This window comes from Dicentrarchus labrax, unplaced genomic scaffold (assembly GCF_905237075.1).
Source record: "Dicentrarchus labrax unplaced genomic scaffold, dlabrax2021, whole genome shotgun sequence".
NCBI lineage: Eukaryota > Metazoa > Chordata > Actinopteri > Moronidae > Dicentrarchus > Dicentrarchus labrax.
The window spans coordinates 22,210,944-22,235,780 of NW_026136704.1; the positions used below are offsets into that span (position 1 = coordinate 22,210,944).

General features: G+C 40.9%; 1 protein-coding gene across 1 annotated transcript; it reads right to left on the reverse strand.

Moving 5' to 3' along the window:
* Nucleotides 1–153: 153 nt before the first annotated feature.
* Nucleotides 154–23,111, reverse strand: dhx36 (DEAH (Asp-Glu-Ala-His) box polypeptide 36). The gene is made up of 25 exons (XM_051398102.1): nt 22,495–23,111; nt 21,630–21,787; nt 21,221–21,485; nt 20,518–20,556; nt 20,233–20,403; nt 20,030–20,109; nt 16,259–16,333; nt 15,081–15,247; nt 14,901–14,982; nt 14,632–14,772; nt 12,669–12,774; nt 9,505–9,592; nt 8,637–8,692; nt 8,471–8,535; nt 7,737–7,880; nt 7,234–7,351; nt 6,023–6,121; nt 4,905–5,078; nt 4,673–4,759; nt 4,498–4,581; nt 4,249–4,348; nt 3,993–4,083; nt 2,440–2,560; nt 847–999; nt 154–761 (listed from the first exon to the last, which is right to left on the reverse strand). Exons 1-25 carry the CDS (start codon nt 22,789–22,791, stop codon nt 528–530), a joined length of 3,195 nt encoding a protein of 1,064 aa, XP_051254062.1. The 5' UTR covers nt 22,792–23,111; the 3' UTR covers nt 154–527.
* Nucleotides 23,112–24,837: the final 1,726 nt, after the last annotated feature.

Below are 24,837 nucleotides of genomic sequence, written 5' to 3' on the forward strand. Positions count from 1 at the left end.
GGGGACTGTCATGTATTCTCAGTGATGAAGATGACATTTCTTTCCCCTTAGGACCCCTGCTAGATAGACCAAAGAAAATTACTTCACTCTTATCCCTCCAGTAACATTTGGAATTGGAGCCTAGTATGGGAGATGAAGCAAGTAATTTAATGGTACTTTTTATTTATTTTTATTGCGCAGTCCATTAAGTGACATTCCTCAAATACAAGAGCAAGATTCATCCAAACCAGAAATCTACAAACTAAACAATAAACAGCTACTGAGTGTATTTGAACATGGATTGGTCCTTGCAAAATAATGATTGAATAATCAAAAAAAGTCAAGTGCGTAACATGTTCCAGTACTTTTGCGCCCTAGTTTTGGCTTTCAGGAGCACCCAGGGAGCACTAGAATTTCAAGCAACAGGCACCATCAAGTAGGCCAGCTGGTTATCATAAATATCCCAACTAACCTCTGTGTCCAAAGATGTAGCCATAGTCATTTCCCAGGCCCTTCTCTTCATAGCCGGCCAAAAACACAGCCAGTTCCTAATCATCATCATCGTCATCGTCGTCATTGAAGTGAATGTGTTGTCCTCTCGGGGCAGACGCCCACGTTCTGCCATAGCCCTTCGTGCCGCCTGTAGGCTTCTCCTGGGTGGTGATGAGGTCTATGATGGCTGTGATGACAGCGCAGTCTTTGGACTGACGGTTTTGCCAGTCCACAGGAGCAGGTTTACGAATTTTCTCCTCCAACAGAGAATCTAGCTCTTTCTTTAAACTCTGTAGAAAAAAGGAAAAGGGAGGTTAGTAAAATTAGACGGTCCCCAAATAGAGCTTTGATGATTTGTGTGCATACTTCACTTGCCTTGACCAGGTGAGCGATGCGTGCCGGGGATCTGAAGACGATCCACTGGTCCACCGCAACAGTCTCCTGGCCGTCGTCTTTCTGGATTGTGATGTCTCCTCCGAAGAACAGCAGCGAGAATGGGGACACCTCCGTGCAGTCGTACAGGAAGATCTGAGGACACACGTTGACAAACGCGCGACGGCAGGAGTATTAACAACAAACACGCTAACACACTCAGTGACAGGGAGCGGCATCATTATGACACACTGTGCCTGACAGCTATTCTGTGGTGTGGGCTGAAAGTGTCCCATTAGTGAGGAGAGTATGAAATGTGTTTCAGTGCCTCCAGTGTTAGGAGAAATGTCATCTTGCCCTGTCTGTGAATCTCGCTACACTGTTTTCCATCCATTTTCCACCCTGTGTTAAACTGACAGCTGCTTACGCAGAGTGGCTCGTCTATTGATACCCAAAATTAAACACAGCAGAGCCCCTAAACAAATGACAAGGTAAATATTTTTCGCAAATGATTGAACATTCTGAATATTGCATAGAGAAAATAGAAGTGATACTCTATGTAATGCACTCATCTGTATGCACACACTCACAAAAAACGCTTACAGCTAAGCCACAGAGAGTACATAAGCAGCAGACTGTCAAACAAAACCTATTTCAGCTTTGAAGGTAACAGACGGAAGATTTGAAAATGAGCGTCAGAGAGGTAGAAACAGCGTGGGAGTGGGTACGAGACAAGAGAAGCAAGGAGACAGCAGGGACACCTGCATTTGCCCCATGAATGTGTAACGTAATGGACCACCAGGGGCAAGTGCGTCAGAGGAGATGAAGTTTAACGTCATCCCTCACTTCCTTTTCTTATTTTTCCCTCCCTTCTACGGCCCTGTTCTTCTGCTTCTCTCTCTCAGTAAACAAATGACCTTGATGATCTCACACTCTCAGAATACCTCACTTTTATGATAGACCCAAATGCGCAGCAGTGTGCACAAATTTACTTACACACTACAAAGAAAAGAAAAAACATTTAATGGTGGCAATAATGAAGGTGAAATCCAGCACAACACTTTTCTCCATAAAGACGAAGGCAGCAAAATGAGAGACAAAGGCACAGGCAGCAATCAGAGAGGACATGAAAGGTGTTTTTCTACAGAATGGTAACATTCACAAAGAGAGACGGCACAGAAAGAACAAAGACAGACAGATGGAAGGGAGGGGAAAATCGGAGTCTGAAGAGGGGCAAAAAAAGAGAAAGAAAAAAGCGAAAGAGAAAAAGATAGAAAGAGGAGAGAGGAGATAGGGCGGCAGTCAGGGAGCAGCATTGACCGTTTTGTCCCCCCACCACCACCTCTTACATTGTGTCTGGAAGCTTTGAAGCACAAGAGCCTTTGAGAGGGAAGTTGAAAGGCAGCGTTTTAATCAAATATTCATTCAGTGTAAAGCTGGCGTGGCACCACTACCAACCTTTAACCACTGGTCCCTCTTTCCACTCGTATACAAAATCAAAAAGAGACAGCAACACAACACGCAAATGTAAAAGCCAACAACATACATTAACAACAGCACTGAAACAGCATAATGAATTGCCTCTCGCCTACTCACACTGCTTGTTCTCATTTTGAGGTGGTAGATGAGCCATGTGTAGTTGAACTCCGTCTCTTCAGCGTTGACGGATTTCGGGTGGATACACACCTTTCCATCAGCCTGGGTGTACACCTTGGGTCTGAGAAAGATCAGATGTCAGGTCACATGCCTAAGACTTGAACAAAAGCATTATAGTTTATCTTTTAATTAAACCATTTTGATAACCGCTTAATTGTTTAAGTCATTTATCAAGCAAAATCAAAAGACCTCTACCTTCATCTAAAACAAAACACGGAATTTAAAGTTGACACCTTCGACAAAAATAATCATCAGGAAAAAAAATATTTAAAATAAAAAGTTATTTGCAATTGCTAATTGAAAAAAAAAAGTGATGGTAGACTTGCAACAAATTTACCGCCACAGTTCACTGCAGAACATGGAGACGACTTCTAGTCACTGAAGGGACTCTAGAGACTTTTCAATAGTCAATAGTCAATAGTCAAGTTGCATTGTGGGTAATTTCAGTGCTAAGCGTTGACGAAAATGAATGCCTGGAATAAAAGAAGACATCTCGGGTTCTGCTGCAAGTGTTCAATGTAAAAGTACTTTCTAGTATTCTTCAAAGATGAACAGAGATTTTGGTCAAATTAATTGCACAATTTCCACATCCACACAGGCCTACTACAATACATGTGTGCGTTTGTATTCACATGTTGTTGCAGACGATGTGTGAACATTGATCATTACCCAATTAAATTTTGTGAAAATGAATCTGAAAGTAGCTCTAGAAAGAACCCATCATGTGCTTTTGGCTTGTTAATACGATTCACAAGAAATGCCTCCTGCCATTTTGGCACAGGGGGTACCACAGAGAAATTGTCATGCAGTCGACAAATTATCTCTAACATGAAAGTAACATCGTGTTCCAAACTCCTGCGAGTCAGCCAGACAAAACCGACTGCTTGACTGCAGGGAACAAGCTGCTTGTACCAGACAGCAGTCTGATTTAACGGCAAAACAAACAAAAAAGTGCTTCATTGAGCAACAAATTCATTAAATACTGCAAAGCTGTGGTGTGGACATGTGAAAACCTACAACTGGCTTAGCATCACAACTGTGAGAATTACTTATGCAGAGGAAATGACCCTGGTAATTTCACTGTGCAACTGGGTCTAAAGCTGTCACTGAGACAGACAAACAAAAGTGACAGCCCTACTGTGAGAGAGCGTTCGTCTGTCTCCCTGCTGCGTGCGTCTGTCTTTTGCACACAGGTCACAGCCACTGTCTATGACAGCTGCCTGAGGGCAGTTTTATGATGACTGCATTGATCTTCAGCTGCACAAGCACCTCTGTTTGACAATTTTCCTAACATGGTCTCTGCACAGCCTCAGGTAATTGTCACAGGACCCTTACAGAACTCTTACCTGAGAGGTCGGATGAGATATTGCAGTGTGAAGGCCATTTTTCTGTCTTAAGATCAATAAGAATGATTGTGCGCTTCTCTATCTTATGCTGTGCAGCCCTTTCCCGTCTGTCTTTGTTCATCTCCCTCTTTGAATTGGCAGACTCACCCTGGCCTCTTTTTGCTGTGAGATGGTCTGATCATTGCCACCTTAGGGTACAGGCCAGCTACAATCACCGCCTTGATTAACTTCTCATTGTCTGAGGAAAGAAGTTTCGTTAGAAGAAGAAGAAAAGATGAGCTCTGCAAGATGTACATGTCGCACATAATATTACTATTACTGCTCCACAGTTTGGTGTCAGGATTCATAAGAATGAACATATTCTGACTGCTGAAACACAGACAAAAAACTGCTCTTAACTTACCTGAGTTGACGTTAGATTTGGGGTCTTTGGGGTCTTTGCTGCTGACAAAGCCTGCATGCATTAGATGCTCAGCAAACTGACCCTTCATGTTGTGCAGCATCTGAATGATAAAAGGACAAATGACTTCTACAGAGGCTGCATGTCCTCATCCGCTCAGACAGAAATCAACTTCAAAATGTAATCATGGACTACCCCTGGTTTTATTTTCAGAGCACTTCAGCGCAGCACTCACAATCAGCCCTGGCTCACCTGGAGTGTATTGGCAGACAGGAAGTTGTCCCAGCAGTACTCCCTCTCATACCTGGAACCGTGCTGCTTCGCTTCCTCCCAGCCCTAGCCAATCAATGGATGATAAATTAAGACAGGATCAATTTATACAGCAGACAGAGATCAAAAGAAAATTGACAGATGTGGCCCGTTTTACCTGGAAGGCATTGACAATAGTGAGGTGGTCACTCTTGGAGTTTCTGGACAGGATCCTTCTCCTCATGTCTGCCATCTTCTCTTTACCCTGAGAGAGGCACATGCATTAAATAATATTTAAGACCGACTTTGTAATGAAAAAAGTCAGAAGGTAGAGTGCAGCAATGTGTTGGAAGTGTGCATGTGTGTCGCTGCAGACATAAGCTTTCATGTCTGCGACCTCAGCGCCCTACCAGGGGTATGAAGAAAGGGTCTTTGAAGCTGAGTGAAGCAGCAATGGTGAGTATGGGGTCGAGGCAGCCCAACAGAGCCCCGAACAGGATGAGTTTGCCAATGTGAGGCTCCACAGGCAGACGAGCCAGGTGGAAACCCAGCGCTGTCAGATTCTCTGCACGGTCCAGGGCGTTCTAACAGACAACATGCACACATCGTTGAGCTCATGACGGGGTGTTAATAAAAGACACAATGAATCCATCCAAAATTCGAGCAGCGACGCTCCAATAAAGTGTGAAAAAATTGGTTGGTCTTGCTTTCAGTCATGTAGCCACGTTCACAAAGGTGAGTTTCATTACTCTCAGATTTAAAATGCAGTTTCCTCCTTTCTGGCTTTCACTGTCTTTTCATCTTGTTAGCATGAAATATTTCTCATATTCTTATTAACCCTTCTAATAAGTCCTGAGTTTTCTGTTGGCCCCCAGTTCCCCCCCCCAATCTCCCTTCTCCACTAGAAAGAAAGCTACAAAAAAGCATCCTGGGAACCAGCAGATGCGTACATAATGCTTCCAGACAGGGGACCTTGAAACAACATGTTCAGGTTAAGAAACCATCATTTATAAAATCATCTTCCTAAAATGATACCATTTCCCAAATGGATATTGTGCTTTTGTTTTTGCACTGTGGATAGAAATAGTTAATTAGCTGAAGCTGAAACAATTCAAAGTCAATTAATTAACTGGGTGCTGAGCAGAAAATTAATACCCAACTATTATGATAATCAATTAACCACTTAATTGATTCACCATTTCATAATTTTTGAATTTTTCAAGCAAAAAAGACCAAAATTTCAGCTCCCCCAGTTGTGAGGATTTGCTGTTTATTCTCAGTCTTATGAGATAGTAACACGCTATTTGCAGAAATTAACTTTGATTTTAAGAAATTGGGGGGTTTCTTAACATTTTCTGTTATTTTATAGAGCAAAGAATTTATCCCCTAATCCACAAAATAATCGTCCAATTAATTAATAAGACATAGGACACGCATTGTTAGCTGCACAGCGAAAATTAATTGTTGTTCCTCGTTTGTTCTTAGCCTGTATTAAACATTTTTTGAAATCATATTTATTATTTCTTACCAGGTCTACAAGGTTCTTGATGGCTAGGTTGACGGCCTTTTCAGTGGGCGGGTCCAGCGCTTTCTCCAGGAATCGAACTATAGACCCGAGCTTCAATATCTAGGCAGCACACATCACATTAAATTACACATAAATAAGCAAAAGTATCTCATTATGAATACATTCCCCTTCCCCTCTCTTTGTCTAATGCTTGTCATTTGTGGCAAACACTGAATTGTGGGAAATAGATATATATAATGAGGGTCTACTGCAAATAGCTTGATGTGTCTTCTCATGGTTAGCTCATATTGCCGTTTACAAGATGTATGTGACAAAGCAACCAACACTGTGTAGAGTTAACCACATTAACATTCTTCTCTAAGGGCTCAGCTGAGCACAGAAGTAATGTGATAGCCACAATCCCTAAATGTGCATTCAATTCCACATCAAAAGATTTCTAAATGCACCAAACATTTACCGGTGACAAAGAGTAAGGAAGCGACCACATTTCTATCTCTGACTAATAGGCTGGTGTTGGAGTGTTTGTGCATTAGAGAGTCTGCTCAGGGTTAGCATGTTGTTGGTGTTTCTCTCACTTTAAGGACAGACTGATCCATTAGTCTGCCTCTCACCCACTAGCTTCAAAAACCGCATTACACACATACTCAAATACATCCTACTGAACCAGTGGAAGACACACACTCAAACAGTTAAAGTATAAAGCCACTGGTGAGAACAATCATCGCAAACACTAGATCTGAGTGAACTATGGCTTAATGTTCCATTAGCATTGGTTGAAATATGTCTGAGTGGAGTATGAGGATTTAAAAAGAGAAAGCAAAAACAGAAGAGGGGGGTGAGGGGGAAACAGTAAGCAACCAAAGAAGAAAGCGGCTGTTCATGTTAGAGAACAAGGCCCAGAAGAGGAGTGATTATGTTGTCGGCAAAGAGAGAGAGAGAGAGAGAGAGAGAGAGAGAGAGAGAGAGCTGGAGAGCAAGGGGGCATGAGTCAGCCCAGAATGTTCATCCCTAGTTCTCATTAGGCAGGAGAAGCTGCAATTCAATGGCAAAGACCAAAAACAGTGCACCCCCACCACCACCACCACTACCTCCCCTCCCCTGCACTCACAAAACTCATTCACAGCAATCTTGTCCTCATCTCAACTCCCAAGCCAACACCTATTTGTCTCGCTCCGTCACTCTGTCTCCCTCTTTCTCTGTGCATACACAACCTTGATCTGCAGGCACAGCTCCTCCAGCGGTGTCCTCATGATTTCGGGTAACTGATAGGCATCGAGCAGGCTGGCCCTGAGACCATTGTACAGATGATAGCATTTCCCTGGGCACACTCTGGACATATGCACAGAAAGGTGTGTGGTAGAGAGGGGAAGAAAAAAAAAAAAAAAGGTTATGTCTTATATCAGTCCAGTGACAAGAGCTTAAGCTAAAATTAATGGGATGAAACTACACTCAGTAAGCAGCTCCTGCTAATTGGGCCTCGCTCCACTTTGATGTCAGGGCTAGAGTCACAGACTGGAAACAACCTGGGAGTGACTGCACTTTGCCTTTCTCAGTGTTTACAGATGGGAAGACTGACAGAGGGCTTAGATGACAAACTGAAGGAAAAAAATAATCCTCACAGATTAAGTATTGCATACCCAAAGGCACTACTATACAGCACGCCTGCATTATTAAAAAAAAAAATGTCCACAAATCCCCCTGTGTGCAGACAAACCTGCCGGCACGCCCTTTCCTCTGTTTGGCATTGGCCAGGCTAACCCACTCCGCTGTCATGGTGCTGATGTTGTTGTTGGTGTCAAAGTTGGTCTCCTTAATCTTGCCTCCATCTATCACATAAACAACGTCATCTATGGTGATGCTGTGAGGAAAAGGAGAGAGACAAAGTAAGGGAAAGAGAGAGGGAGGGAGAGAAAAAAAGAGGGCTGGAATAAAGACCAAATCAGACAGAAAAAACACTTCAAAGCAGTCTGTCAAGAATGCTTAGCTAAGACTCGCACACACACAATCATTCAGAGGTAAAAATAAAATTCAGCCCTTCAGAAGGTTTAGAGTCTATATATAGTGGAGTGACGTGAGGGGAGTGCAGGCAGCTTCTTAATTTGCTCAGTTTCTGTGTGTGCGAGGCTCTGTGAATGCATTAACAAATTGCCTGTCAGAGACTCAGTCTGTTCCATCCAAGCCAATATGACAGTGTTCATAATCAATCCAAGAAATGTATGCTAATTAGCTTCAAATCCAAATTTCTATTAATGACTGGGACATACTGCATTACACTTTTACACACAAACACACTCACACACAACTGAAAGTGTAATCGCTTTTTTTGGTGCTTTTTTCCAAACTTACCAGAAAGTAACAGCCAAAAACACATTTTCAAAAAAAAAAAGTAAAAAGTAAAAAAAGTATGAAAACTGGACAACCAAAACAAATACACATTCACACATATACCTGGTCTCAGCTATATTGGTAGCAATCACAATCTTTCTAACTCCAGGAGGAGGCCTTTTGAACACCTGAGAAGAGTGCAAGAGAAAGATGAGATTGGACTTTTCTGATATTGGAAAGGGAACAATGACACAGAAAGACACAGTCCGAGAGACAGAAGAGTGCTGACCTGCGTCTGATTAACAGTAGGCATGAGGGAGTGCAAAGGGATGATAACGAATCGGTCTGAAACACAAACAGGACACAAAAGAAAAAACTCAAACAAAGCACCGTTTGGCAACATGAGATTCTACTGCTATTGCTTGAGGCTGCACGATAATTTCTAAAAATATGACCTTGAATATCCTCGTAAATATTCCGAGAATGAAATTATTTATAATAATTATTTTTTCATATTATTATAATGCCATGCACTATGTACAGAAAACGGACTCTACTATGACATAATACGTGAACCCAAACCTAACACTTACAATTCATTTTTCTTTAAAAACCCATTCAATTTAAAAGATCCCCTCCAGTCATGTTCTTTGACTTCATACAAATACTCTGCTTGGAATAATAATTTCTGTTTGATTTGCGTTTCAACTAAAATAGTCCTTCCCCATCGTCTAAAACTCCTGAATCTACGAGCATGCAAATATTGTTCAATTAAAATGTCAGACAATAGTGACATTGCCAATCTCAGTTTCCTAATATCCAATACATTTTCTATCAGCTAACTGAGCTGTTGCATATTTTATGCGTGCATGTCAGAAAATTGTACATGTATGTGTTAAGTTGAGCACAGATAAACTTGCTCCCGTCAGCAGTATGAAAATAGTCTTCTACTGTCAAATTCTGCACTTTATCATTCTGTACAGTAAAGCTCAGACATCCAGGTAAGGTAACACTACGCAAAACAATTTTTTTTTAGGGAGGACATCACAAATCAGAAATAGTGATCTCTTCTATGGTTAATTCATCTTCAAGTCACTGGTATTCACTTCCATGTCACACATACAATAAACACTGTACGTGTGTTGCCGTGTGTGTACCTGATCGGAACATCTGCTGAGCCGTGAGCAGGTCATTGAGGTTGCTGATGTTGTCCCAGCCAGGCAGAAACACCAAGATTGCTCCTTCCTGTCAGATCAGACAAATACATGGCGCAACACTTAGCAGCTGAAAGACACACACAAAAAAAACCAGCAGAAGAAAAAAACAAAAACAAACTGCCAACAGAAACAAACAGCCATTAGCCGGAGAAGCCTCTGCAACAACTGAGCCAAGTGAACAGGGTGGCTGTGTCCTCGGAGCCAAAGCAGATGGAGACGACTTGCCCTGAGCTCCCAACCTCCACAATCAGCCACACAAAAGGCTCTGACACTGCCTGCCAACATCATTATGACAACATCTTACCACTACAGCACAGCCTCTGCCTCACACTACCACAGGGTAAGACTTGATTCACTTAAAGCAGCAAAAAAAGAAAACCAATTAGTCACCTGGAAAATATAGAGACCCACAAATACAAGCTGAGAAAACATCAGCAGGATAACAGATGATGGTGGCTAATGGAGTTGGAGGTATTCCAGTGTGAGCAAATCAGCTGTCTGACAATGGCTGCGAATGGCTGACTGCTTAACGTACAGTAGGTGACAGCCCTTCAGCCATAAAAACAACATCCCATACAAATGAGATAAAGACAACTGATGAGGAGTAACTCTGTTATTGTGGCAGCAAAGGGTAGGATACAGAGAATACTGTAATATAGTGAATGCAACTAAATTGCACAACATTTGAAAGAGATTTACAGGTTACAAAAGAGGCTTGCGGTTTTGTTAAATTATAAGTGCCAGAGCAGGCGTCTGCATTATGAGATATACAGAACAGATGTACAAAACAACTACTTAGGGCTGGGTACCATTTTATAGTGCCTCAGTTTACCAATCCTCAGGTATCAATACTATCTTTCACTTCTCAGTGCAAATCAGTGTTTATTGTAACACAACACAAGTCTCCTCATTTCCTAATTCAGGACAGGAAATAGGAAATATCCAGCTCTATGATTATGAACTACTCACATAATCAAAGTCATAAACAAAAACAATAGCGGGTCTTGAAAGGTGTTAACTTTGTGACTAATGTTTGACACAAATATGAAGCAATTTATGATTCACACATGCGGATTAGATTGTACAAAGCAGTCCAGGGCAGCTTCTAAAGACAATGTTGTATGCACCATGCTGTCAAAGGTCAGGAATATAAAGACCAATAATAATCTGAGAAGCTCTAAACATTGGAGTTCTGAGTATAATCCAACGTATGCTATCATCACGGGGGAAAAGTTTCTGAAATGCTATTTCATCACATCAAAGACCTAAATTTAAACAAAAGTTATTCTCAGGATAATATTAAGCTGCTCTAAAATAACCCATTCTTTAAAAAGGAATCTTCTAGTTATTCATTTCCTGAGAGGAATGAAGGGGAGATGAAGAACATACATAAAAAAGTAGCTTCTGGGCCCTGAGCACCCCTGCCTTTTAATTAAAGCTAATTATTATTACCAGTGCTCAACCACTGGCACCCACATGGGACTGCATTTGTGTGTGTGTGTGTGTGTGTGTGTGTGTGAAAGAGTGAAGAGGAAGAGAGAAATGCAGGCAGTGTGCCTAGTTACAACCTGACAGAAACACATGTTCACACACATGCAGTACAGACAGAGGGGCTCTGATTAATTCCAACTAAAAATCAAGTAACAGCACAGAGAGCTCTGTAGTGTTGACCTACTATTTAACACACACACACACACACACACACACACACACACACACACACACACACACACACACACACACACACACACACACACACACACACACACACACACACACACACACACACACACACACACACACACACACACACACACACACAAGCAGTTGCACCCAGCAGGCGTTCATTAGTGCCTGCATGTCAACCCCCTAGGTGTCAAATCACAGACCCCTGCAACATAATTAACCAATCATCACAGTCGAAATCCTGGCAGACGGCCCGTATCCTCGGTTCAGAACGCCGTCGCGGCAAGTCAGCCAGTTCCCTCTCGTCCGTTTCACAATGCCACGGCGAATCAGCTGGTCGACTGGCTCAGGGTGGCCGTGACTGATAGAGATACGGCTTCATATGGAAAGGGATAATTATTCTGTCTATCTGCGTTAGTCACTCCTCATTTTGGGCCCGTCTTTCTTCCTCTCTCGTATATATTTTTTCCAAACACGGCTACAAACTAACAGATAAATTAAACTAGCTCCGCTTGACTTGGAAAATGGCTGGGAAAGTGAGTGCGTCAGTTTTTTTTTCCTTCCATCAATTCTAGCACTGATTATCCTCACCCTCATTATTCTCCTTTTAACAGTGACTGAATGGTATTTATTGTGATATTCTATTCCATTGTGGAGCTCTGTATCACACATGTTGGCACTAGCCTACATTACTCTCTGACTAGAAACGGTTGAGAAACAGAAGAAACATACTGAAAATACAACTTTGACTGAAAGTTACTGAAATAATTTTTGGCTCTACCTTCACTTCGTCTGCACTAATAACTCCTGATAGGAGTAAAGTTCGGCGATGTGTTACTGGGTCAACTGAAAAAGTAAAACATTGACAGAAAAAGGCAAGTTTAGTCACACTTAGCTGTCATTATACTCCACATTATCAAAGTCGGAATTGAGCACAGAAATTACATAAAAACGAGGAAATTTAAGAACTGGAATGAGAAAGAAGGGAATAGATGTGCGTTGGGAGAGCATCTGTTCAATCACTCATTAGCACAGATCTTCTGCCAGGATCTGTGTTATTTCCTCTGATCTAATGTCGCTCTGTGTTTGGAAGCTAGCCCTCATGTTCCTTCCATCTGCTCTACCTACGAATGCACTGCACTTCCCTCCTTTTGTCAGTTTCTGCGTCTTATTTTATCTGAAACCATCTTCAGCGTGGACCACTGCTCTGTGGGCCTGTCTATGAGCAAAAATGGTGCTGGATTTTCAAGTCCGTGAACACTAATCTTAAAATATATAAGACAAGTTTCAGTGACACAAGCACTCTGGGTTTTTACACTTCTAAGACCCAGAGAACAAGTTCCTTACAAAATTTGATTACATTTTTTTGCCACTTTCAGACGGCTGCCCTGAAACCAGACATACAAGGTTACACTCACCTCATCATTCAGCACAATATGGCGAATCAGTGAAACTATCAGCTCCAGATCAATCTTGTCATCATTGTCCAACATCTCCACTGCCTCAATGGTGTTATCAGAGTATCTGTAAAACACGGGACACAGACAATAAATAATCCCCTTCTTCAAACATGGAAACAAAACTGCTGCCTAACTAATTGCTTTGGCTGTCACATCTGTGTTATGGCTGCAAGAACATTATGTTTTTCTCTGGATGTTGCATAAAGGGATGTATGGCAAATTATCTATAATGCTTAATATGTTTCTCCATGAAAACAGTTTTGACCAATACTTATTATGAATTGTATTGGTAATCTGGACATCTACTCCTACTAAGGAAATCCTTTGTTTTTTTTTACCTAAATGTAATGTCTTTATTTCCTAGCTTTAATACCAGGTTATGAAGCTGCAAATTATTTTGTCACAGATATGTCACAGTTTCCATATTTTGTCTTCCATGTCCTTGATTTGGAACTGACAGGTCATTAATGGGCACATCAGAGGAGAGGAATGGGCGACTTGTCGATGTCTGTGTGGTGCTGAGAAGCACAAGGACTATATATATATGTATATATATATATATATATATATATATATATATATGTGCTTTTTTTTTTTTTCAAGGATAGTTTTACAGTTTTCTCTCTCTTAAATCTCTCTTAAACCAATAGGCATGTGTCCATATGAACAATGGAACAGCTTTTTCTTACTGTAATCATTTCTCCTGTTCATACCAGCCATTAAGAGATCCATTCCTAATGAGATTTCAATGTAAGTGAAAGGACACAAAATCCACAGCCCTCATTCTGTGAATAAATCTATTCAAAAGTTTATCTGAAGCTAATATAAGGCTTTGTTTCAGCTGTCCATGTTAGACATATCGAGCGCATATGGCTTCCAAAGCACCAGTCTTGCTCCTATCTCTCCACTGCAGCTCAGCAACGAAGCACTATCAAAGGAAACAAAACAGGGAATTTTGTACTAAAAAAACTAAAGATAATCCTGCAAGATACCAACTTGGTTTGTCTAATTCAGACTGCGAAAATCTGTGTTCATATGGGCACCTGACATATGCCTTAAAGTCAACGCTAAATGGGCCCTAACCTTACACTTTCCACTTAAGCCTGAATTACAGATGGGCATCAAGAACAAACTGTACCGACAAATAATAAATAAATAAATAAAGCTTCTTGAATCTTGAATACAGCGAAGGAAGGCGGTGTGGGTGCAAGCAGTGTAGGAAGATCTACAGTTGTAGGCAGAACTGTAGATCTTCCTACACTATTAATACACGTGCTGTGTGGTCAGGTGGTGCTGGGGTCGAATACACTTTCTACAGTATTGTTTATATTCTATTGCATTCACTTCGAGACAAAAAGCAGTAATAATGGTGGCAAAGACAAGGGACTACACTGCAAATAGCTGTACTAAATGAAGACGAATGTTTGTCGGGTGTTATTGAAAAGAGGATGACATCTTAAGTGGAGCTGGTCTCCTGAAGAATATTGAGGCAGATGCAGGAGGGAAATCTGCATCAAAAAGATTCAGTGAGTGCAAAGTGGCAGATTTGGAACAGTATTTGTATAGCCCATGTTACGTACACATGCAGTTATATTGTTTAAGAGGGGCAAATAAGCAATAACATTGCCTTTTTTGTACTTAAGGACACTGCAACACTTCATTGCAGATGTATAAATCAGTAGTTATGTGATAAATCTATCAAAGGGTCAAGTGTTCCAAAGCACTCATCCGGCTCTGTATTCAGCTTTTATACACTCAGGTTTCAACTTGAAGTTCAATTTCACAGAGAAAACGGAGTTATTTATTTAAAAAATGTGAATGTCATAAAGTCAACTCTTCCCATTTCCCACCTAAACAACTCATCTATCAACCTGGCAGCTGCTCTGCCGATTTACCTACCCTGCTGTGCTCAGTAACTCACCTGCCCTGGAGTGTGCGTGCATACGAAGGCCAGCTCTCCTTGTATTCAGCCTCTTTCTCCTCTTTCTCAGGTCTGGAGTTGCGCCCCTGCCAAAAGCCTCTCTTCCATGTGGGGCGACGGTCCTGATTCTGGGGATGATATCTGACAGACACACCACCAACCAGTTTATATAAGACCCCATTAGAAAAAAAGTGATATAGTGGTACCATTTGTGTCTGTGCATGTTAGGGCGTGTCTTTGTATGTGTATGTGTGTGCGTGTCATTGTACCTGGTCATCTCCAAAATGTCCTCAAGGAGGAACTCTTCCACTGGAAACGTCAAACCAGGGATGTGGATCATTGGACAGTTGTCTAAACACAGGGAAAGGGGTAGATGAGAGGGTGCAACAATCCAAACCTTAAACTGCAAGATTAAAGCAGTTTGTTATGTCATTTGGTGGGTTGCATACCAAAATATCTAGAAAACTTCTCTGCGTTGAGCGTGGCACTCATGAGAATGATCTTGAGGTCGTCTCGAAGGTTGAGTAGGTCCTTCACAATGACGAGCAAAACGTCAGATTGCAGGTTCCGCTCATGGATCTCGTCCAACACCAGGTGGCTGATACTGGACAACAATCTGACACAAAAAAACAAAACATGAATGGCTTGTTTCCTTAACATTTTGCTGCATAATTCTTCAACCATGAATGGTAGATGCTTTCTTTCTTTATTTCTACAGTCTTTGGTTCAAGGCGTAGCTATAATTAGAGCTCACAGACATTTCCACCGACAGAGATTCGCCACTAATTTGAATTTCTGGCAAACAAATGCTTTTCCTCACTTTTCAAACAATGTAATCTAATCTAAAATACTTAAAGTTGGTATATTAGATATTTAGACAAGCCCAGTTGTTCAGTCTGACATATTTAATATCTTCTAAACTAGAATATAACAAAAATACTTTGTGTTTATCTTGTACAGCAGTAGTCTGTGATGATGAGTCAAAAGTGTCTGTCAGACTGAAAATGTTAATTTATTACTAATGTGGTGGCTGGTGACAAATAGTCACACCAAAGTTGACATGTGTAAACATAGCTGCAGTCCATACAGACTGGCAGTTGGCAGGCCAGCTACTGTGGAAATATACCTTTAATGCCAAAAAAGTTGTAGCATTTAGTCAGACAACTGTAGTCCTAAAATGACTCTGACTGGAGTCGTGCCAATTCTGAAAGAGCAAGACAACAGAAAAGCTGGCACGCTCACTTAGTCTCTGTATTTTTTCTGAAGACACTCAGAATGCAAGGATGAGCACGCAGGGATGAGTCAACAGAAGCTCTGTGTGTGTGTGTGTGTGTGTGTGTGTGTGTGTGTGTGTGTGTGTGTGTGTGTGTGTGTGTGTGTGTGTGTGTGTGTGTGTGTCTTCATTCTCTGCCCATGAGAATGGGGACACATACTAATGCTTCTTCCACAGACAGTACAGTCAACCACAAATCGATGGGATAAAACAGAGTGACACAGGGGCAATAAGAGAGTGGAGGAAAGGTAGCCGGATCAGAGACACAGAGGGGGAAAGCAGAGAAGAAGAAGAAATGGTGGGAGAAGATGTAATGAGGATGAGGATGCAGGGATTGGGGGATGGAGGACTCACGGGTCTGAGCGAAGCCACTGAAGAATAATGCCTGTAGTACAGTACAGGACCGAACCTTGTCTCCGTGGTAACCGGCTGAAAAATGGGAGGAGAAAAAAAGACTTTACATTTCCTAAATGACACAAATTAACAGTATAGAGTGAAGACAAAAGGTTGCCACAATCTCAGCTTTCACTGTTCATTTCCCTACATTTTTGTGGAAATGTTAAAGACTCAATTGTCTTTCCAGTATCTACACTCCTTTGACATTTCAGGATTCCACAAACACTTAGTATTTCATAGCAGAAATATCTTAATGCTGAGACACCTGTACACAGAAGTGCACGCAAAGCTGAGACTGATGTTGCCGATACAGAAAATGCTATCTCATAAGTAACTGGCTGCATTAGTCAGTGATGAAAAGTTTCTGCACAGAAAAGACTTCTCATTTATTTTTATCCCAAACAAAACAGAACCTGCCTCTCTTATGACACGTCTGAAAAATGCATTTCACCGACAAGTGAACCACATTAAAAGCTTTACTGTATAATTGATGCCAGGGTGACATTTAATAAATGTGACATTTCTGGAGAAACAACAATAAAATAAAAAGCTTTATGAAGCCCTTTAGCACTGTAACGGGGTTACAAAGTACTTTACAACATCAACAACGCACAATGTAAACAGTTAACAGTAGACCTAATTAAACCACATTGATAAAAACATTACAGATCACCAATAGCCATGATACAACACCATATATAATAAATAACAGTAAAAAGAGTGATAACAGCAACAGTATTTAAAAATGAATAAATATACCATGCATTTTTATTATAAAACTAAAAAGAAAGTGCTGAAGGAGAAGCTTGCCAGAGGCCAGGTGCTATGGCTCGATTAACCTGCTGAGGGGCCTCAGGGCAAACAGGAGCTGCTGGGCGTCTATGAACCCCCATTACTCACGCTCTGTGTGCAATGTCTACAGTTTTTCAATACGACCTGAGGACAGGTTTGCTGTGTGATTATCTGATTAATCACAAATCAATTTAGTAAACATAAACAAAGCACAAACTTACAACTACGTTTTATAACAGGAACTCTCTTTCAAACAGCCTCAAGATAAGGTAATAAAGCTGCATTTAGGGGTATTTAGCCGGTCAGTTCTTATATTGTACTTTAATGGTGCATTTCTCCTAAACACGGTTTGAATAAAATGGCAACAAAACACTTGTTCAAGCAGATAATTTAGCAATAATTAAGAGAAATTCAGGCTGTGTTAGCTTGTATGAGATTAAAAGGTGTAGGTGGGTGTTAATTCAGCGCAATACTAACCAGTGAACAATGAATTTATTCAACCAGAGTAGAGAAGCTAAAAGGGTAAAACAGTTTCTTTATGTTTATTCTAACCAGCCATCATTTGCTGCACTAAAACAGCACCAAAGAGAACACATTCATCCATTCAGTGTCTGCAGGGACTGAGCAGTGTAGACCAATACACTGCTGCTCTGCAAATATAAATGTAACTGCCGAAGACTCAAATGTTTTGGCCAATTTGTATTCAGTTTTTTAAGTAGATTACTCACCGAGAGAGCTACATAAGAAAAGTAAAGAGTGCAGAAGTATGTACTCTTGTTTTATATTGGTTGCTATGTGGGGGAGCTGTCACATCAATAGAACTTGAACAAAACTTGAGGAACCAATTGCCAGCTTTTGCATATACCCACCGAGAGACACCCGTGGCCTCCGCCAGTGACAGTGTGTAGTGACAGCAAAGCAACCATCTCAAAAAGATGTCTTTCTCAAATGTCTAGACTATCGAAGGTCTTTGATACAAAACACTGTTTTACTTGTTTTTCTCCCATGATTCACAACTGCAGTAACTTCATGAAACTGAAGGAAAAAACAGCACCACATGAAACGATTTTAAAAATGTGAAATATGGTCTTCAATTCAGTCCAGCACCTTGTTATTGGTCACATTCCTTTAACAGTGAAGAATCATTTGTCCGTCCATCCTTTTTACTTCTCATCCCCTGCATCAGCCACCCTTCATATTGCACCTGAGATGCCTCTCGTCCTCCCCTGTATCACACTCCACACTCTATTCTATATAATTCACTTTAGATTGCTGCACCCTCTTGTCGCCCGTAACTCTCCGCTCCTTCGGCCTGCATAACACTCAAGTGCCTTTCTCCCCAGCTTTCTCTTTCGATGTGCGTGGTCTTAGATGCTCATTCCAATCTACTTATCCCTATATCCCATGTCCTTCAAAAAAATGAATTTCCTGTGGTATTCATTTATCCAATTTCCTGTGGTGTTCATTCATCCTATATATTTCCAATATCCATCTAAATTTAGCCCATCCTGCAAAAAAAGATTTTCAATAGAATGGATCCAATGTAGTTGCCATGTAGTACATCATGTGTATGAATACACAATAAAATTGGAATGAAATAGACCATTCATACTTTTACCATAAAAAACCATAGCTACTACAGAGTATCAGGGCTCATTCTGTGGAATAGATGCGGTTTAGCTATTATATCAAGAGCAGTACCTAAGAACATTAATTAAACAGTTGACTATAACTAAATATATCTTTAATAAGCTAAGTAACATCACCAACTTTAGTCTAACCCACAAAGGCTCTTAGCTCAGTTGTTTTCTCCAACCTTGTAAACAGCCATGCATCAAAGCAAATCACCAGACGTTTCTGAATCACTAGTAAACATCTGAGATTGTGGCAGAAATTCAGAGAACTGGAACGAGTCGAAAAACAGAATCAGGGATGTGAAAGAATAGTCTCTGTGCTAGCTGCAACAACCTTCCTTTAGAAAAAGGAGCCAATAAGCAACCCAAACAATGGTGACTCTACTCTTTGTCTTTACAAGGTCAGATGGTTCTTTCCTAAGGCTAAAATCTGATTTTTAACGCTTGCAAGACGAGAAGAAGTTTATTAGCATACTACCTTAACAGTGAGGCAATTTAAAGTCAAGGCAATCCAAAAATACAGTATTAAAGACCGACATAAATAGAATGTTAAAAAGAGTAAAACAAAATAGAAGAAAAAGCTAAAATACTATCAGACAAAAGAAGTAGAATAAAAATCAGAGGGCAGTGCAAGATAAGAATAAATAGTCTAATTTAATAAAATGCAGTGGCAAACAGAAAAGATTGACACCCCTGATTTGAAAGAACTGAAAGTTGGAGCAGATCTCAAGTTTTCTGGCAGTTTGTTTCAGATAGATATAAAACTGAAAAATAACTGTTGCTTCTCCTTGTTTAGTTTTAACTCTGGGGACAGTAAACAGACCTGGTTAAATAATGGAGCAGAAGATCAGAAATGTATTTTGGCCCTAAACCATTCAGTGCTATAAACCAACAGTAAAATCAATTATTTGATTCTCTCCCTCAGGACTCTAGCAGCGTTCTGAATCAGCTGCAGCTGGCAGATCGACCTTTTAGAAAGACGTGTAAAGACAGCGATATGGTAGTCAAGCCAACTTAGGATAAAGACATGGGCAAGTTTTTCCAACTCCGGCTAAATATAATTTAATTTCTGATATATTTATAGGTGATAATATTCTCGTTAATTGTTTAATGTATATTGTTAAAACCATCTTAGTTGTTCTTCTTATTTAGGTTGAAAGAAGTTTTTGTCTTATCTTTTTGTCTTTATTTCTTTTAATGGAGAAAATGTTGGTTCTTTAACCACTAAACCAATTGTTGAACCCTATTTAAACACACTGTGCTTTTCATTTTATGCAACATACGTATGAAGAGCCTTCCTTACCTCTGCAGGCGGATTTGGTAACCACAAGAATTCCCATTCCCTACACTCTCTGCCCTCTCTGCCGCTACACGCTCTGCTACCTGAGAGGAAGCACACACACAAAATTGCCATCAAATATACACGACTGCTGCGGGAAAAGACAGACACACACAGCAACACACCATCCAACACAGTCAGACCCCAAAAACCAAAGGAGTACATACCGAGATGGCACTGATGCGGCGAGGTTGAGTGCAGACCACACGGCACAGCGAGCCCATGCCTCTGTTGATATAGTCATCAAGGATGAACTGGGTGACCTGAGTGGTCTTTCCACACCCCGTTTCTCCACTCACCACCAGGACACGGTTCGAGTTGATCAGCTTCACCAGCTCCTGAGGATGGAAAGATGGAAGCAGTTAAGAGTGAGAGGAAGAATTATGAGGAAAAAAAGGGTGATGACAGAGGATAGGAAAATTACAAACAAGTGTATGAAATCCAAAACTTACCTCTCTTTTCCCGTAGGACGGCAGTTTTTCCCTGAATTTCTGAATACAAAGAAAGAGAAGACATTTTTAAACAATGAATAAGATGTTCTATCTTAAATCGGTTTCTACATACCAAATCATCGCCTATTTAATTCTTAAAATCACAGATAGTTACAGATTATGTGTAGTGGTTTGGCAATAAATAATAATTCCTCAACATTCGCTTCGTGAAATAAATAATAATTGTAATAATTTACCATTATTTTGCACATATAAGAAATTGTGTGATAATATTCATAATATAATATATTTATTTACCATATTGCTAAACCTTATTCTGTATTTGGGTCTTGTATTAAACTGTCACAGTAGCCAACATAGGAACAAATTGTTATGTGTTAGTAATTATTGAGACACAGATGCTCTGCCCGGCCTCATTTCCAGTTGTCCTTTTGTTGTACTGTACTTCTCTCTTCATTGTTTAAGGAACCTAACATCCCCACTTAAGTCAACACTGATCATAACGACAGGAAATCGAAACAGCAATAAATGTCTGGCACTGAGGGCAATTTGATATCTGTAGGCACATTATACAGTTATTCCATTAATGATGAGTAATGAACTGTCAAAAAAATGCACCCAAGGCAGGACCCGGGTGGTAAGGCAAATTCCAGTAGGCTAGAAGCAAGTATACATAAAACTTGATACAAATCATTATGCTCACCAGCATTTCTTTGTATTTTGGGTCTGATTTCTTGCTCTGCAGATCTCTCTTTAAGCGGTCGTCCAGTGAGCTGTCTCTGACTACTTCCTGAAATAGGAACTCCACGTCCTTGTCTTTCCATCTCGGTTTCTCTTTCTCCTCCACCTGCTGTTCTTCTTCATCCCAGGTGTCTGGGGGCTCATCTTTAGCAACTGCCTCCTCCTCTTCCTCTGACTTGATCTCATGCTTCAGTTTCTCCTCTTCAGGCTCATCTCCATCAAAGAAACTGCATACACAGGCCATAAACATGTTTAATAGAGTAATTTGTGGGAAAAGAACTGACATTCCAAGCAGTCTGATCCCATCTAGCTTCTTTATTGCAAGACATAAAGTACACTGTGCCAAAAAAAGCTATGCAAAAAGTTCTTACCAATGACCACCTTTACTTGCAGGTGTCCGCCAGCTGCCAGATGTAGAGGCTCTTCCATCCCAGCCGTCTCTCGCTGGACCAGGGTGATCACTCTGGACAGAGTTAAGCAGCTTGGTAATGTGCTGCTCTCTGGCCTCATCCATCTGGACCACCGCCCGCTGCACAAGGAGGTGGAAAGGAACATTTTCAGTTGTAACCTCGCAGTTAGCAAAACCAAATGTGACACCAGGCTTTGGTTTGAAATCCATGTGACAGCTATAAACACGTTGCTTCTGTTTATGGATTTTAGTGACAGCTGATGGATCCCCGGCTCCTTTGGCAATTTGTAACTCCACAAATGAGACAAGAAAAATGATAGACAGCACCAGAGCGGAGTGTTTCTGGGGACGGGGTCTCTGATTACTGTATAAAAAGCACAAAACTATTAGAACTTTATTCACTGATTTTGGTGAAATTGGATCATATTTTATGGACAAAATATAGAAAATGAAATCAACAAATGCAGGTTTTCCAACAGTTGAATCAAAACATTCAGCAGAAGTGTGCCTATTGTTTAGATCACCGTCTACCGACTTAATGTGGCTATATGTTGGTGGTGTCTTTCAACCTATGTGCACATTGTGCAGCAATCTGTCCACAGGTCTGCATTTGCTGTGAACAATTTCCCATAAAATCAGCCCATGCTCCACACTCTCCACACTCTCCACACCCTTGAGTTCAGATGGCAGACCTACACATAGCAGAAGAGTTTAACTCAGTAAAAGAAGGAACTGTCACCTTCTTTGCTAACTTTAGTGTCTCTCACGTCTGTACTGACCTCTGACCTCCCCCCAGTTCAACTCAATGGGAGCAACACAATCCTTACCGATCTCCGGTCAGCCTGTTTCCTCCTCACGGCTCCGTATCTTGCGTACCACAGACCGATCTCACGGCCCTTCAGGTGTGGAGGAGGACGATCCCGTGGTCCTCCTCCTCCTCCTCCTCCTCCTCCTCCTCCTCCTTCTTCGTGCTGGTCGAAGTCGGAACTGTGTCCTCTCGAGCCTCCTCCTCCTCCTCCTCCTCCTCCTCTGTCCCATCTTTCTCTGCTTCCATCTCTAAACCCTCGACCTCCTCTTCTGCCTCTTCTCCCACCTCCACCTCCACCTCCATATCCATAACTCATACCGCCGTTACAAACAAACAAACAAACAAACAAACAAACGCAGCTAGAATATCCAGCTCACCGTAAAAAAACCCCGGGGGTCTTGTAGCTACTCGCTAACGCTAGCCTCGCTTATAGATGAGTTTGTGGGCCGCAGACTGACGTTTAAAGTACGAGGCCACAGCCGTGCAGCCGCTGACAGCTCCTGTGAACGCAGCAATGACGGGCACACTTTAAAAATGATACAAATGAAGTCACAAAGCAACGACAACGTTCAGACGCTGCAGTCAAAGTGCAGCGCTTACTAAGCTGTCTCGTTTTCATCCGGCATGTCGCACAGTGTCGACGTCACATTGTTAGAGATCTGTGATTGGTTGAGAGTTGGCTCCGTTAGGAACGTGATGTAGGCGTACCGTTTCAAGTTTATTATTTTATTTTTCCTTTTCCTTCATTTTCTTCTATTGTTATTGTTTTCTTATTATTATTATTGTCACACTTTTTTTTTTAATTTTGACTCCTTCTCTGTGACTTTGCCCAACAACAACAACAACAACAACAACAACAAAAAAAGGTAATATGTGTCGTATCCTTTATGGAATCCCTAAGTAATTATTTTTGCAGGCCAAGTTGAATGTCTTGTAAGGTCTGGTATATAAAGATATAATTTACTAAATTTACTCAAATGTAAATTGTTTAAATCACCTCCTGCATTTAAAGTTATTAAATATGTATTTCCTACAAACATCTTTTGTTTCTGGGGCCCCCAATTTGTTATATTTTATTTTCATATTTAATTCCTCATTCAGCATGGATTGGTGTGATGGATGCTCATATTGTTCTGATTGATTTTTTTATTCCATTGCATTGTGGTGCATGCTTTATTTCTGTACATAGTTCAACAGGCAAAAAAGAAAACAAAAAATGCCTCTGGCTTTTCATCGCCAGACTCTAACCTCTGACATTCCTCTTCACCCTTGGAACCTAATTCTGCACATGTCAATAGTTAGGCATAAGTATATTTTAAGTCCCTGAAGAAACAAGGATTGGGCAAAACACAACATCCTCCAGCTCTAATATATGCACAGACAGAGGTCTGGGCCATCAAGCAGCTCATCCTGCTTCCAGCTCAACAGAACATCAGGGAATGACCTGTTGTCTGGGCCTTAAAGGTTACAGCCAAATGAAAAAGATCCACCATGACTGCTATAGAGGGTATCACTGTAAGGGTTCTGGCTCTGCTGTATTGTGAGCATTGTGGTGAATATCAACTATCGGCCGATTCAAAGCATTTACCTAACATTTAGAAATAAAAGTCTGCAGTTTTTAATTCAAATTCTGTTCTAAAACATCCAATCAAGTTTAGACACAATAGTAATCTATCACCCACTAACTGAAAAATACTAGATTAATTAGTAACAGTAAAACACTGCTTTGTGAGACAGGTAAGAGATTCTTTTCATTCAATAACTGGTCCTGCTTTGTTCTTATTTCTGAATTATGTGATGGTTTCCAATTACTCTGTTTTCTCATTTCTGTTCTTCACCCTTCACTGATTCTGTTTTGTTTTGGAATGTTCACACTTACATCAAATGTCTAATTGGATTGTACTCAACATGCTTTTGTTTTAAATTAGCTGGAATATCGTATGCGAAAAATATGTGTTGGTTCCTCTTCTCTCTCTGCCCCCCCTTTTTTTTTTATATGTCTTACAAAATAAAAGCAATATACTCCCAACTCGTGCCACGAAGCACATGGCAGAGTCAAGACAATAGAAAGAGAGATGAAAGGTGTGAGGGAGTCATTCATGGGGTTTTTGCATGATACTCAGGAGAGGTTGTAGAGTATGGATCCCACCCTCAAGCTCTGTGTCTCTGTCATGAAATGTCACGCATCAGCACTTTTAAATGAACCTCTTCTATCCACACACGCTCCTGCTCTGTCCACATCACAGCAATCATACACTTGAGGAGGTGATATGTTTCATTTTACAAACTGTGAAATGAAAATCTGTGCAGCGTGTCCACATTGATGGTGCATCAGCCATTTTGTAATTAAGGAAATGCAGCT

Coding starts and splice junctions, on each gene's coding strand:
- dhx36 (XM_051398102.1), bottom strand. CDS start 22,791: ATGAGTTATGGATATGGAGGTGGAGGTGGAGGTGGGAGAAGAGGCAGA. Junction 15,248..16,258: donor CAGTGGCTTCGCTCAGACCC/GTGAGTCCTCCA, acceptor TTTTTGTGTCAG/ATTGTTGTCCAGTATCAGCC. Junction 14,983..15,080: donor GAAGTTTTCTAGATATTTTG/GTATGCAACCCA, acceptor CCCTGTGTTTAG/ACAACTGTCCAATGATCCAC.